The sequence below is a fragment of the Fundulus heteroclitus genome, unplaced genomic scaffold (genome assembly GCF_011125445.2).
Source record: "Fundulus heteroclitus isolate FHET01 unplaced genomic scaffold, MU-UCD_Fhet_4.1 scaffold_382, whole genome shotgun sequence".
Lineage (NCBI taxonomy): Eukaryota > Metazoa > Chordata > Actinopteri > Cyprinodontiformes > Fundulidae > Fundulus > Fundulus heteroclitus.
Window position 1 is genome coordinate 101,633 of NW_023396795.1, and position 17,070 is coordinate 118,702.

The 17,070-nt window shown below is 33.4% G+C and overlaps 1 protein-coding gene across 1 annotated transcript; it reads left to right on the forward strand.

Annotated features, from left to right (window-relative positions):
* Window positions 1–1,098: 1,098 nt before the first annotated feature.
* On the forward strand, window positions 1,099–15,932 carry LOC105922549 (alpha-tectorin; the record flags this gene model as incomplete). The annotated part of the gene is given in 17 exon segments (XM_036130814.1): window positions 1,099–1,208; window positions 1,354–1,434; window positions 3,484–3,507; window positions 3,703–3,830; window positions 3,945–4,223; window positions 4,343–4,438; window positions 4,536–4,701; window positions 5,732–6,111; window positions 6,201–6,504; window positions 6,672–6,689; window positions 6,805–6,819; window positions 14,131–14,241; window positions 14,809–14,993; window positions 15,091–15,251; window positions 15,429–15,680; window positions 15,770–15,833; window positions 15,836–15,932. Coding segments are annotated over 16 exon segments (2,326 nt in total), but the record flags the coding sequence as incomplete, so codon positions are not given.
* Between the last annotated feature and the right edge of the window lie 1,138 nt (window positions 15,933–17,070).

A 17,070-nucleotide genomic window follows, 5' to 3' on the forward strand; every position in this document is an offset into this window, starting at 1 on the left:
ATCTATGTTCCACAAAAATCTGACCACTTCATTTATTTCATGAAAACATTCCATGTGTAGTATAATCAGTTACCTGTGTAGGGTCATGGGGGCTGGTATCCATCTCCAGCAGACACTGGGCAACAACAAACAGGTCACCAGCCAGTCACCAGGCAAAAACAACAATCAAACATTCAACTAGTATATTAGTACAGCAGGGTACACTATTGCAAAGTTAAATACTCCCTAAGGATTGCTTTAAAGAGCACAACAATGAGTTTGAGGTGTTGATGTGGGTTTCCAATTCTCCAGATCTCATTCTGGTTAAACGTCTGCAGGATGTACTGGACAACAAAGGACCCACTTCATAGTTATAGTGCTTCCTATCATCTTGATGACAGATAACACAAAAGACCTTCAGATGTATATTGAGTCCATGCCTCAATGGGTCAGGGCAGCAACAGGGGAGCCAGCACACTATTAGTCAGGTTGTCATAATGTTATGCTTAATCTGTGGTTTTTAGCTGCAAACTCGAAAATACTTTGTAAAATGTAATTTACACAACCAAAAGCTTGAGCTTATTACGAAAGTGATGGTTGAAATCTCCTGAAACTGTTGCAGGGAGAAAAAAAAGGAAAAAAAAGGGGGAAAAAAAGAAACTGTTGCAATCCCAAAGAAAAAGGGTACAGAGGAAGCACGGAATGTACAGTAAAAAGGGCTAAAACTTGAGGAAAAGTTGTAATACGTGAAGACCCCAGTGGTGATCGGAAAACTGTAACTGGGACGTCGGCTTCAGTTTTCAACTTTAGAGATCTCTGTCCAGAAGAGTGCAGCAGGCGCCACATGGGATGACGATGTGGGATATGAGGGGTTCAATGGGCGTTGTAGTCCATCCAACCTGGACAGGATATCATGCTCTCACAGAGCTAAAACTAACTCAAACTCTACTTAGACAAATCTGCTGTCAAAGTAGCAAAAAGAAACAGAAAGAAAGAAAGTAAATATGAATCAGACCCATTAACGTGTTAATGTTCTTACCTGGAACCAATGAGGTGATCCTTGTTGATCAAACATTACCGTGCTAAAATATGAGGAAGCAGGATTGTGTCTTTTGTTCAATACAGGAAAACAGAGAATGCTGGATTTGTGCCAGCTGCCACAGTATAAAGCCTTGTTGCAGCCCTGTACTGTCATTCGAGGTGTTGACGCAGCACAGGCACATAGAAAGGTAAAAAAAAAGTTTTTTTCCCCCAATAACTAAAATACTGTTTAATGTCTTTGTAGGAGTAAATTGCATTTAGAAATGTTTTATTTTAAATACGTGTGCATGTCTGGATTAATATATCCTAAAAGTCTTATTACTTTTTACAAAGTCTTTTGACCAGGTTGGACTTTTAACTTTTGAAGAATGGCAGGTCAAATCATAATCCCTGTACTGCTTCTGTTGGCTACAGGTAAGCAGCCACACAACTTGTTCTTAAATGATTTCTTGTGAAAAAATTAAATACAGTGTTTAATAATGTATATCCACCGTTAGACCTTGGTGGTAATGAGTCAAGAAAAATGTTTGCCGACCTTCCTAACATGTTAACAGCACAACGTTTGCTGCAGACTCCAGCACTTTTTAAACTCCTGAGGGTGTGTTTTTAAAGTTTCTTTATAAGACAGCTTTACTTTAAAAAGCATGTTTGTGGCATAGACTTGAAAATGTATGCTTAAATTATTATGACATAAACAACTGTAAAAATGTTCCACTATATAAATAAATCTGCAAAAACACCCATAAGAGAGAAAAAATGTGTAATGGGATTGTGACCTGTCCAGGGTGTACACCACCTCGTCCATTGATTGATTTAGATAGTCACCAGCCCCCCATGATCCTACATGACTAAGTGTGTATAGATCAAATAGAAATCTATTAAATGAAAGTATATTAATGGAAAAAGTAATCATATTAAATAAATAAATGTTAAAGTTATCTTATCCTGACCTCGCCTGCAAGCTGAATTCTTGCGGTATTTGTGTATTCACAAACACCACTCCTGCTTCAACCGTTTGTGACCGAACCAAAGACGGTTTGAGCCAATCACGTTGCAGTATAATGGGTTTAAGGCTGGAATTACTGCTTTAATGAAAGCGATAGCTGCCAGTTGTCATTGTAACCTGTGGTTTCTCATGGCGCCTGCGGCTTACGTTTCAATTTGATACAGTGATTGGCTACAACCAACCTTTGGTAGGCGGGCACTAGGTGTTGCTTTGCCCAATAAGCTCAGACAGTTCTGCTAAATGTCCTGATTGATAATGTGCCAGGTTAATCATATCCTGAAACTCATTAAAAGTAATACATTCCATGAAATAAAACTAGCATACATATTTCTAAACACCTGTCATTATTATTGATATTACATTAATTAATGTATTAATAAGTATATCTGTATATCCGTCCGTCCGTTTTCTTCCGTTTATCCGGGGTCGGGTCGTGGGGGTAGCAGCTTCAGTAGGGAGGCCCAGACGTCCCTCTCTCCAGCCACTTGGCCCAGATCCTCCGAGGGAATCCCAAGACGTTCCCAGGCCAGCAGAGAGACATAGTCCCTCCAGCGTGTCCTGGGTCTTTCCCTGGGCCTCCTCCCGGTGGGACGTGCCCCGAACACCTCACCAGGGAGGCGTCCAGGAGGCATCCTGACCAGATGCCCGAGCCACCTCAACTGGCTCCTCTCGATGTGGAGGAGCAGCGGCTCTACTCTGAGTCCTCCCCGGATGACTGAGCTCCTCACCCTATCTCTAAGGGAGAGCCCAGACACACTACGTAGAAAACTCATTTCAGCCGCTTGTATCCGGGATATCGTTGGTCACGACCCAAAGCTCGTAACCATAGAGGGGGCACTACATCCTCCCCAACCCGGAGGAGGCACTCTACCCTTTTCCGGCTCATCACCATGGTCTCGGATTTGGAGGCACTGATTTTCATCCCGGCCGCTTCGCACTCGGCTGCGAACCGCTCCAGTGAGAGCTGTAGATCACGCCCTGATGAAGCCAATAGGACCACGTCATCCGCGAATAGCAGAGACGCAATCCTAACGCCACCAAAACAGATCCCCTCAACACCTTGGCTGCGTCTAGAAATTCTGTCAATAAAAGTTATGAACAGAATATATACCTGTATATGTGGAAATAAAAACTGTTAGTAAGACACTAAAGCTAAGCAAAAGCTAAGATCTGTTGCCACAAAAATCAAATGGGTCTTTTGTTTCCATGATATCTGTGTTTTTATAAGTTGACTGACAACCCATGATGATGATGTTTAATTTTTTATTATTAATAATAAAAATGCTGATACTTCTACTACTACTACTACTGCTACCACTAATAATAACTATAATACATGAATTAGTTACATTTATGTATACCTGTACATTGAATTAAAAAAGTTAGTAACACAAATAAGCAGTTGTCTAAATCTAGTTATATTGATTTTTATATTTTTAATCTGTGTTTCTTTATAGGTGGAGTGACAACACAGGCCCAAGGTAAGCTGAACGTTAAAGTTATCCATCTATTTTTCTGTCTGATACATATGACAGGGGGGTTGAGTTCCTTTTGCACGGCACTGTAACCTCTAACGTTAATTCTGAATAAAGGCCTATACGGAATGCTTCTAAAATGCTGCTGTAATCCAAATTTACATTCCAATTTAATCAGGTAATCTCTCATTTACTTTGTAGGACCACTTTACCCCTACCAAAATCTTGGAGTGAAGAGCCCCCGATCAGATGATGGAAGCGCCCCTCGATTCAACCTTCCACAGTCAAAGAGCTTTAACTTTTTTGGCCAGCATTACTCTCAGATTTTTGTATGTTTCCCTAATTTCTTATACTTCAAGTCACTTTTTTACTGTAAAGAGAAAAACAAAAACAAATGTAAGTTATTATCAGTAACCAGTTTGATTGTTTGTTTGTTTTTTCAGTTGAACAACAACGGTGATCTGACCTTTGATGCACCATGGTCTAGCTACATTCCTGAACAATTTCCAAGGCATGGAGGCAGAGACATCATCGCTCCATTCTGGGCCGATTTAGATAACACACGCAGTGGCAACATCAGCTATTTTCAGCGCTCAAGTGGCCCAGTTCTGCAGCAAGTTTCGGATGACATCAATGTATACTTCCCAGCCCTTTCCTTTCATGCCAACTGGGTCTTTATTGCAACATGGGAAAATGTTGCCTATTTTAACGAGAATGGAAAAGTGAGTGATATATCTATAGCTGCTGAAATCAATTTGATATGTGATCTGAAATTTAAAAGAAAATGTGTTTGTTCTAATAATTCCTTCTTAAAAAAAATTATATATTTTTTTTTTCACAGCAAACAACCTTTCAGGTCGTCTTGACCACTGATGGGCAATTCTCATTTGTGCTGATGAATTATGGGTCCATAGCAAATACATCAAAGTCTGTACAGGTTAGAGCGACACAAATGAATGCTGTGTTCAACCGAGTGCACATCTCTGTAAAAATACAAAAGGAAATGCATTTAACCATGCACATGTAATTTCTAGGCTGGATATGACACAGCCGATTCCTCTCACCACTTCAGCATCCCTGGATCAATGACTAATAATGCAGTCGGAAGCAACTCCTTTTTCAGGCTTCATAGTAACGTCAATGTACCTGGACGCTGGGTCTTCCGTGTAGATCAAGGTTCAACAGGCTGCAATTACAATGGTAAGAGCTGTGTTAAATGGAAGGTACTTCTTTTTAATAATAAGTACATGTCTTGGGGGGAACAAGGGACAACCCCAGTCTGTGTCTCATGAAAGCCCCGTTCAGTAAAATCTCATGTGAAAATCTTAAAACTGTTCCAGTTTTAATGTTGAGAAAAAGATTAGTTCTGTTGTAAAAACATCATTTCTTAACCTGAGATTGTTATCCAAAGTGAAAACATTTTTAGCTTTCAATGATTTTGAATGTGTGATTCACACCTTTATTAGCTCCCAATGTGATTATTGCAATTCTTTGTATGTGGGTATAAGCCAGGCCAGCCTCTCACAACTGCAGTTGGTCCAGAACGCTGCAGCTCGCCTCCTAACATGAACAATTTTCGTTCATTTTAGAATAGATTTTAAAGTTTTATTGTTGATCTATAAGGCCCAAATGGGCTGGCACCTGCATATTTATCTGATCTCCTGCAGCCTTATGTGCCCTCTTGATCCCTTAGATCTAATACCCATTTGTATTAGATGTCCCAAGGTCCAGGCTGGTCCACAAAGTTGTTTGGGCTTTTGTGTTGTAGCTCCTAAATTGTGTAACCAGCTGCTCCTTCATATTAGACAGGCCTCAACTCTTGGTGCTTTTAAATCTCTTCTTAAAACAGATTTATACTCACTGGCTTTTAACACTGCAAGTTTTTCTCTACTTTTCTTTATTTATACAGGGTTTGTATTGAATTACCATTGACTGTTTTGTTTTTTTCTTTTGTGTGCAGCACTTTGGCCAATGGCAGTTGTTCTTAAATGTGCTATATGAATAAATTTAAAATTTGATATGATGGAAGAACTGCAAAAATGTGTGCACTCAACACTAAGCAGCTCTTCAGTTTTATCTTTCCGCTTTAACCCCTTCATTTCTTTGATATCATTCTAATTGTGGTGTTTGAAATGCCAAAATTCAAACTTTACATAATTCAACAATTTATTTTGCAGAATAGAATCAAAGCCTTCAAATGATTATTGTTCCTGTTTTGTTTTTCTTAAAGGTCAATCTGTTCAACTTGGCGACTCTTTCTGGAGTGACAGCACCTGTGCACAGAAGTGCACCTGTACCACAACAGGGGTTCAATGCATCAATGAACCCTGCCCCTTTTCCCAAGTCTGTAAGCCAACATCCTTCCAATACTCCTGCATGTCAGTGGACAGACGCACCTGCACCGTGGGCGGAGAGACCAACACCTTTGACAACGCAACATTTCCCCTTCAGAGCACATGCACTCACGTTCTATCCGAGCAGTGTCAGAATAACGTGCCCTTCTACAGAGTAGAGGGAAAGAACGAGCTTGGTGGCAGCACACAGCTTGTCAAAGTCTTTGTCTACAATCAAACTATTGAGCTCAATAAAGGAGCTCCTGGTGTGGCTAAGGTAACGAGACATTCTTTCTTACTGTAACAAAACATGAGCATTTTTTGTTCTGTTCATAATTGCCACATTTTTTATTGTGATGGTTACAGGTCAATGGAAACTCTCTACCAGCCCCATTTGCCCTCAGCAATGGCGCTATCCGGGTTAATCAGTCTGGTTCCTCCATGATCATCAGCACTGACTTTGGAGTGTTGGTGTCCTATGACATGTCTTCACACGTCCGGATCAGTGTGCCCTACACTTACCAGAACAACACATGTGGCCTCTGTGGAAACTTCAACAATCACCCTGAAGATGACTTTACAACCCCACAAGGTCTGGTGGTGAGCTCTGAAGTGGTGTTTGCCAAGAGCTGGAAAGTAGCTGGTGTTGATCCACCCGGCTGTGAAAATGGTGAGCTGCAACATTTCTCTGTTCAAAAATTAGGCAGGTTTTTTTTATTTTCAAGCTTATTTACAAGCTTAAAGTGAAATCTTTCCAATAATTTAAAAACAAACCATATTTTTGTATTGACATCAGTTTTATTAATTTTATATTTAATTAAATCTTTGTGTTTATAGAGCCCACTACAACTACAGGTAAGCTTAAAGTGAAATCTATCTATCCAGTAATTAAGAAGAAAAATAGCTTTTTTTTCCGGAATTGACATTAGTTTTAGTCATTTTATGTTTAATTAAATCTTTGTGTTTATAGAGCCGCCAACAACTACAACAACTACAGGTAAGCTTAATGTAAAATCTATCTATCCAAGAATTAAAAAGAAAAATAGCTTTTTTACTTAATTGAAATTAGTTTTATTCATTTTATATTTAATGAAATCTTTGTTTTTATAGAGCCGCCAACAACTACAACTACAACTACAGGTAAGCTTAGAGTGAAATCTATCTATCCAAGAATTAAAAAGAAAAATAGCTTTTTTACTGAATTGACATTAGTTTTATTCATTTTATATTTAATTAAATCTTTGTGTGTATAGAGCCGCCAACAACTACAACAACAACTACAGGTAAGCTTAAAGTGAAATCTATCTATCCAATAATTTAAAAACAAACCATATTTTTGTATATTGACATCAGTTTTATTAATATTATGGTTAATGAAATCTTTGTGTTTATAGAGCCGCCAACAACTACAACTCCAGGTAAGCTTAAAGTGAAATCTATCTATCCAATAATTAAGAAGAAAAATAGCTTTTTTTCCCGAATTGACATCAGTTTTATTCATTTTATATTTAATTAAATCTTTGTGTTTATAGAGCCGCCAACAACTACAACTACAACTACAGGTAAGCTTAAAGGGAAATCTATCTATCCAATAATTTAAAAACAAACCATATTTTTTTTATATTAACATCAGTTTTATTCATTTTATATTTAAATAAATCTTTGTGTTTATAGAGCCGCCAACAACTACAACTACAGGTAAGCTTAAAGTGAAATCTATCTATCCATTAATTTAACAAAAACAAACCATATTTTTTTTTATATTGACATCAGTTTTATAAAATTTATATTTAACAAAATCTTTGTGTTTATAGAGCCGACAACAACTACAACTACAGGTAAGCTTAAAGTGAAATCTATCTATCCAAGAATTAAAAAGAAAAATAGCTTTTTTACTGAATTGACATTAGTTTTATTCATTTTATATTTAATTAAATCTTTGTGTTTATAGAGCCGCCAACAACTACAACTACAACTACAGGTAAGCTTAAAGGGAAATCTATCTATCCAATAATTTAAAAACAAACCATATTTTTTTTATATTAACATCAGTTTTATTCATTTTATATTTAAATAAATCTTTGTGTTTATAGAGCCGCCAACAACTACAACTACAGGTAAGCTTAAAGTGAAATCTATCTATCCATTAATTTAACAAAAACAAACCATATTTTTTTTATATTGACATCAGTTTTATAAAATTTATATTTAACAAAATCTTTGTGTTTATAGAGCCGACAACAACTACAACTACAGGTAAGCTTAAAGTGAAATCTATCTATCCAAGAATTAAAAAGAAAAATAGCTTTTTTACTGAATTGACATTAGTTTTATTCATTTTATATTTAATTAAATCTTTGTGTTTATAGAGCCGCCAACAACTACAACAACAACTACAGGTAAGCTTAAAGTAAAATCTATCTATCCATTAATTTAACAAAAACAAACCATATTTTTTTTATATTGACATCAGTTTTATAAAATTTATATTTAACAAAATCTTTGTGTTTATAGAGCCGCCAACAACTACAACAACAACTACAGGTAAGCTTAAAGTGAAATCTATCTATCCAATAATTTAAAAACAAACCATATTTTTTTAGATTGACATCAGTTTTATTAATTTTATATTTAATGAAATCTTTGTGTTTATAGAGCCGCCAACAACTACAACTACAACTACAGGTAAGCTTAAAGTGAAATCTATCTATCCAAGAATTAAAAAGAAAAATAGCTTTTTTACTGAATTGACATTAGTTTTATTCATTTTATATTTAATTAAATCTTTGTGTTTATAGAGCCGCCAACAACTACAACAACAACTACAGGTAAGCTTAAAGTGAAATCTATCTATCCATTAATTTAACAAAAACAAACCATATTTTTTTTATATTGACATCAGTTTTATAAAATTTATATTTAACAAAATCTTTGTGTTTATAGAGCCGCCAACAACTACAACTACAACTACAGGTAAGCTTAAAGGGAAATCTATCTATCCAATAATTTAAAAACAAACCATATTTTTGTATATTGACATCAGTTTTATTAATAATATGGTTAATGAAATCTTTGTGTTTATAGAGCCGCCAACAACTACAACTCCAGGTAAGCTTAAAGTGAAATCTATCTATCCAATAATTAAGAAGAAAAATAGCTTTTTTTCCCGAATTGACATCAGTTTTATTCATTTTATATTTAATTAAATCTTTGTGTTTATAGAGCCGCCAACAACTACAACTACAACTACAGGTAAGCTTAAAGGGAAATCTATCTATCCAATAATTTAAAAACAAACCATATTTTTTTTATATTGACATCAGTTTTATTCATTTTATATTTAAATAAATCTTTGTGTTTATAGAGCCGCCAACAACTACAACTACAGGTAAGCTTAAAGTGAAATCTATCTACCCATTAATTTAACAAAAACAAACCAAATTTTTTTTTATATTGACATCAGTTTTATAAAATTTATATTTAACAAAATCTTTGTGTTTATAGAGCCGCCAACAACTACAACTACAACTACAGGTAAGCTTAAAGTGAAATCTATCTATCCAAGAATTAAAAAGAAAAATAGCTTTTTTTTCCGAATTGACATCAGTTTTATTCATTTTATATTTAATTAAATCTTTGTGTTTATAGAGCCGCCAACAACTACAACAACAACTACAGGTAAGCTTAAAGGGAAATCTATCTATCCAATAATTTAAAAACAAACCATATTTTTTTTATATTGACATCAGTTTTATTCATTTTATATTTAAATAAATCTTTGTGTTTATAGAGCCGCCAACAACTACAACTACAGGTAAGCTTAAAGTGAAATCTATCTACCCATTAATTTAACAAAAACAAACCAAATTTTTTTTTATATTGACATCAGTTTTATAAAATTTATATTTAACAAAATCTTTGTGTTTATAGAGCCGCCAACAACTACAACTACAACTACAGGTAAGCTTAAAGTGAAATCTATCTATCCATTAATTTAACAAAAACAAACCATATTTTTTTTTATATTGACATCAGTTTTATAAAATTTATATTTAACAAAATCTTTGTGTTTATAGAGCCGCCAACAACTACAACTACAGGTAAGCTTAAAGTGAAATCTATCTATCCAAGAATTAAAAAGAAAAATAGCTTTTTACTGAATTGACATTAGTTTTATTCATTTTATATTTAATTAAATCTTTGTGTTTATAGAGCCGCCAACAACTACAACAACAACTACAGGTAAGCTTAAAGTAAAATCTATCTATCCATTAATTTAACAAAAACAAACCATATTTTTTTTATATTGACATCAGTTTTATAAAATTTATATTTAACAAAATCTTTGTGTTTATAGAGCCGCCAACAACTACAACAACAACTACAGGTAAGCTTAGAGGGAAATCTATCTATCCAATAATTTAAAAACAAACCATATTTTTTTAGATTGACATCAGTTTTATTAATTTTATATTTAATGAAATCTTTGTGTTTATAGAGCCGCCAACAACTACAACTACAACTACAGGTAAGCTTAAAGTGAAATCTATCTATCCAATAATTTAAAAACAAACCATATTTTTTTAGATTGACATCAGTTTTATTAATTTTATATTTAATGAAATCTTTGTGTTTATAGAGCCGCCAACAACTACAACTACAGGTAAGCTTAAAGTGAAATCTATCTATCCAAGAATTAAAAAGAAAAATAGCTTTTTTACTGAATTGACATTAGTTTTATTCATTTTATATTTAATTAAATCTTTGTGTTTATAGAGCCGCCAACAACTACAACAACAACTACAGGTAAGCTTAAAGTGAAATCTATCTATCCATTAATTTAACAAAAACAAACCATATTTTTTTTATATTGACATCAGTTTTATAAAATTTATATTTAACAAAATCTTTGTTTTTATAGAGCCGCCAACAACTACAACAACAACTACAGGTAAGCTTAAAGTGAAATCTATCTATCCAATAATTTAAAAACAAACCATATTTTTTTATAGTGACATCAGTTTTATTAATTTTATATTTAATGAAATCTTTGTGTTTATAGAGCCACCAACAACTACAACTACAACTCCAGGTAAGCTTAATGTGAAATCTATCTATCCAAGAATTAAAACGAAAAATAGCTTTTTTACTGAATTTACATTAGTTTTATTCATTTTATATTTAATAAAATTTTTGTGTTTATAGAGCCGACAACAACTACAACTACAGGTAAGCTTAATGTGAAATCTATCTATTCAATAATTAAGAAGCAAAATAGCTTTTTTTTACGAATTGACATCAGTTTTATTCATTTTATATTTAATTAAATCTTTGTGTTTATAGAGCCGCCAACAACGACAACTACAACTACAGGTAAGCTTAATGTGAAATCTATCTGTCCAATAATTTAAAAACAAACCATATTTTTTTATATTGACATCAGTTTATTAATTTTATATTTAATGAAATCTTTGTGTTTATAGAGCCACCAACAACTACAACTACAACTACAGGTAAGCTTAATGTGAAATCTATCTATCCAAGAATTAAAAAGAAAAATAGATTTTTTTACTTATTTGACATTAGTATTATTAATTTTATATTTAATGAAATCTTTGTTTTTATAGAGCCGCCAACAACTACAACTACAACTACAGGTAAGCTTAATCTGAAATCTATCTATCCAATAATTTAAAAACAAACCATATTTTTTCATATTGACATCAGTTTTATTAAATTTATATTTAACAAAATGTTTGTGTTTATAGAGCTGCCAACAACAACTACAGGTAAGCTTAAAGTGAAATCTATCTATACAATAATAAAAAAAAAACACATATTTTTTTTATATTGACATCAGTTTTATAAATTTTATATTTAATTAAATCTTTGTGTTTATAGAGCCGCCAACAACTACAACAACAACTACAGGTAAGCTTAATGTGAAATCTATCTATCCAATAATTTAACAAATCAAACCATATTTTTTTATATTGACATCAGTTTTATTAAATTTATATTTAATGAAATCTTTGTGTTTATAGAGCCACCAACAACTACAACAACAACTACAGGTAAGCTTAATCTAAAATCTATCTATCCAAGAATTAAAAAGAAAAAATGCTTTTTTACTTAATTGACATTAGTATTGTTCATTTTATATTTAATGAAATCTTTGTGTTTATAGAGCCACCAACAACTACAACTACAGGTAAGCTTAAAGTGAAATCTATCTATCCAATAATTAAGAAGAAAAATATATTTTTTTCCCCGAATTGACATCAGTTTTATTCATTTTATATTTAATTAAATCTTTGTGTTTATAGAGCCACCAACAACTACAACTACAGGTAAGCTTAATGTGAAATCTATCTATCAAATAATTAAAAGAAAAATTGCATTTTTACTGAATTGACATTAGTTTTATTCATTTTATATTTAATTAAATCTTTGTGTTTATATCTATCTATCCAATAATTTAAAAACAAACCATATTTTTGTATATTGACATCAGTTTATAAATTTATATTTAACAAAATCTTTGTGTTTATAGAGCTGCCAACAACAACTACAGGTAAGCTTAAAGTGAAATCTATCTATACAATAATAAAAAAAAAACACATATTTTTTTATATTGACATCAGTTTTATAAATTTTATATTTAATTAAATCTTTGTGTTTATAGAGCCGCCAACAACTACAACAACAACTACAGGTAAGCTTAAAAGTGAAATCTATCTATCCAATAATTTAAAAAAAACAAAACCATATTTTTTATATTGACATCAGTTTTATTAAATTTATATTTAACAAAATCTTTGTGTTTATAGAGCTGCCAACAACAACTACAGGTAAGCTTAAAGTGAAATCTATCTATACAATAATAAAAAAACACATATTTTTTTATATTGACATCAGTTTTATAAATTTTATATTAATTAAATCTTTGTGTTTATAGAGCCGCCAACAACTACAAACAACAACTACAGGTAAGCTTAATGTGAAATCTATCTTCCAATAATTTAAACAAAAACAAACCATATTTTTTTATATTGACATCAGTTTTATTAAATTTATATTTAATGAAATCTTTGTGTTTATAGAGCCGCCAACAACTACAACAACAACTACAGGTAAGCTTAATCTGAAATCTATCTATCCAAGAATTAAAAAGAAAAATTGCTTTTTTACTTAATTGACATTAGTATTATTCATTTTAGATTTAATGAAATCTTTGTGTTTATAGAGCCGCCAACAACTACAACTACAGGTAAGCTTAAAGTGAAATCTATCTATCCAATAATTAAGAAGAAAAATATATTTTTTTCCCCGAATTGACATCAGTTTTATTCATTTTATATTTAATTAAATCTTGTGTTTATATCTATCTATCCAATAATTTAAAAACAAACCATATTTTGTATATTGACATCAGTTTTATTAATTTTAATATTTAATGAAATATTTGGTGTTTATAGAGCCGCCAACAACTACAACTCCAGGTAAGCTTAATGTGAAATCTATCTATCAAATAATTAAAAGAAAAATTGCATTTTACTGAATTGACATTAGTTTTATTCATTTTATATTTAATTAAATCTTTGTGTTTATATCTATCTATCCAATAATTTAAAAACAAACCATATTTATTTTATTGACAATCAGTTTTATTAATTTTATATTTAATAAAATCTTTGTGTTTATAGAGCCGCCAACAACTCCAACTACAGGTAAGCTTAAAAGTGAAATCTATCTGTCCAATAATTTAAAAACAAAACATATTTTTGTATTGACATCAGTTTCATTAATTTTATATTTAATGAAATCTTTGTGTTTATAGAGCCACCACACAACTCCAACTCCAGGGTAAGCTTAAAGTTAATCTATCTAATAATAAAAAAAAAAAAACATAGTTTTACTCCTTTTATATGTAATAACATCTTTGTGTTTATAGAGCCGACAACAAAAAAATAGAAATTAATAAATCTGTTGATAACAAAATAATTTTTTTATTGACATCAGTTAAATATAGTTCATATTTATTGACACATTGATATAGTAATTATATTATTTCTAGGGTAAAGGTTTCTATTCTTTCTCTCGTGCTCTCTCTCTCTCTCTCTCTCTCTCTCTTTCTCTGTGTGTGTGTATATATATATATATATATATATATATATATATATATATATATATATATATATATGTGTGTGTATTTTATCTATAGATCTGTCCTGTAATGTTCATGTTTTCCTGTTCATCTGTAATATTTCAGATTTTGTTTTTTAATCTGAAACAGGCCCCTGTGAAGAGCTGCACTGTACAGAGTATGAGCGGTGTGGGGAGAAAGATGGTGTGTACGGCTGTTTCTGTGATGAGCACCACCATAGACCCAACAATGAGAGCTACGGTAAGGTTAAAAACATTAAAAAAGTGATATTAACATTTCAGCTGAGTAGAATTTAATTCTGATATATAGATATACACTTGTGCATTTTTATATATAAGAGAGATTTGCTGTCCGGAGGTTAGTTCTCTAATTATTCCTTTTTCAAGAAAATCAATCATTTCATTCACAGTGTCAACATAATGAAATTTTGTTGAGACCTCGGCTCAGAATCCACCTATATTATAATGACAGTAGTCGATTAGATTTTTAAATGTAAAATCATTATGTAATAGACCCTCAGTTTTCAGCAGTGTTATTTAAATTGAAAGCCAAAGCACTGGCATCTAAGGTGGCGTTGCTACCATATGAAATACATTCAGTCTTTTGTTCGTTTAAAAACTAGAAACTCCAGTCTATCAACTTCTTTGACAGCAGTAATGCAAACCAGTAGAGAATGGAGAGCTTTACTGCAACCTGGCTTCAGAAATAAGTAGATCTATAGATTATCTGTGTATCAGTGAAAGGATAACTGTGCTGAGTTATAATGGCTCCACTGAACCTCTTAATCTTTCTGTCTCTGGTGAACAGACTCAAACATCACATGCAGCAGCAGTTCAGGCATCATGTCGATATCTCGCTGCCAGCTGTTTGAAGCGGGCTTTCACTCCAGTGCTCTCCACCTTCGAAATGAATCTTGCACCGGGACGATCCAGGACGGACGACTCGTGTTCCACTTTGACAACGATGAACATCTGTGTGGGACAACTCTGAGGGTATAGTTAGGAAATTAAAACATCTTGTTTAGAACTTAAATTCTGTTGCTACAGTCAACTGATACAATCTTTTTTTTTTTTTTTTTTTGCTGTTTAGAGCAATGGAACTCACTTCATGTATGAGAACACCATTCAGGGTGATGTGGATACTCATGGAGGTCTGATCAGCCGTCAGAGGACCCTTAATCTGAGTTTCTGCTGTGTTTACCCTCTGGAACAAGCCCTGTCAATGGCTGTGGGCATCAATCCAATGGAAAGGTGACAATCCTATTTTCTCTGTTTGCTGTCTTTTACCAACTGTTCTATTTTGTCAAGTTCTACATCTGTCTGCTCCAATCATTGATTATTTAAAATCTAGTCCAATAAACTAGAGAAGCTTAGTCAACCAATCAAATGCATACATCTGTGTGATCACACTGAATGTTCATTCTGCAGCATTGTGGACAAGAAACTTCCTGTTGGCACCGGATCATATCGTTTGATAATGACCCCCTATGAAGATGAAGACTTCCTCACGCCCTTCAGCACTAACGCAATCATAGGCCTTGAAATTAATAAAGTGCTTTTCGTGGAGGTGAAAACAGTGGGAGTGGATGAGGACCAGCTTTCCACAATTCTGGAATCTTGTTGGGCCACGCCAGAAAATAATGCAGACCACCCCGTCCGCTGGGATCTCATCGATTCACAGTAAACGAGAACATCTGTCATCTTTATAACTCTTGTTACTTTACTGCCTGCTTTCAAATTTTAACTCCTGCATGGTTTCTGCTTCACAGGTGCCCCAATCCAGCAGATGGAACCGTAGAGGTGATTAAGAACGGTGTCCTCCACTGCGGCACGTTTTCTCCTTCAGGATGTTCACTTTTACCAACTACACAGAGATCTACCTGCACTGCAATGTTCACTTGTGTTCTTTCGGAAAACAACAACTGCACAGCTGTAAGTACCATTGTGGACCTGGTCCCGGTTAAATCATGTACAATTAAGTTATACACCTTCAGAAGCCTCTAATGTGTTTCTTTTTTTTTTTTGGTAACAAGGATTGCTCTCCTGGACACCAAAACCGCCGCCGGAGAGACGTATCTTACCATGACTCAGGAAGTCGGTCCCTTGGACCACTAGTTCTTGGGAGCAACAGACGACTGGTAAATTCGTCTCTAACTTTCATTGCTTTGTAAACACAAAGATCATATTACAATTGATTGACATATTTTTCTACAAGTGTCTTTTTACAGGTGAACTGGATCTACAGAAATGATGCTTCAGGCCATCTGACATCAATTGTTACCCTGATCTTCAGTTTGCTGATGACCAGAATTTTGGGCAAATTGAGATCAAAGAAGAATCCCGATTTAAATGTAGCAACATTTTGTCACTTATAATTTAAGCTGTTTAGAGCCTTCTTCAGGGATTTTGCTTTTCACATTTTGCTTTACATCTCGGGTAATGCTGTTCTTCAGACGATTTCTCGGATTTATTTAACATTTAGCGTTTTTGCTTCTTCTGTGGGATTTCTTATTATTACTTATTGATAACAGAGGATGGGAAATAATGTGTTGTGGGTGTCAAGTTTACATAATGATTATGCTAATTCATGTTTAAAGAAAGTGTTCAACTGAATTGAATAATTTTGTTCTCAATATCTAACTACTGTTTTAGATATTTTTGCATGTGGGAAGTTAAAGATATAATGGATTAAAACTGAAATTTAAATTTAAATTTGTTTGACTTTTCTTGACTTTCCCTGTTGATAAAAGACTCAATTATCTGTATAATTTGTATAGAATATGGTCTGTAATATGTTCTGCGGTGTCTCTGCATGTGGGGCCAGGCCCCACCAGATGTCGCTGTGGAGCTCTATGTTGGCAATAATCAGTGGGACACGATCGTTCTTTATATAGTAATATTGTAAAAAAAAAAAAAAAAAAAGACAGATTCCCTTACCAATAAAATTGTGTTAGAACCATTTGTGTCTATATATCTAAGTCTGCCAGAAAACTGTAGGCTCAGTAGGCTAAATCTTATTGAGGCGCCTTGTCTCCCCCCCCCCCCCCCCCCCCACCCCCCCCCCCCCACA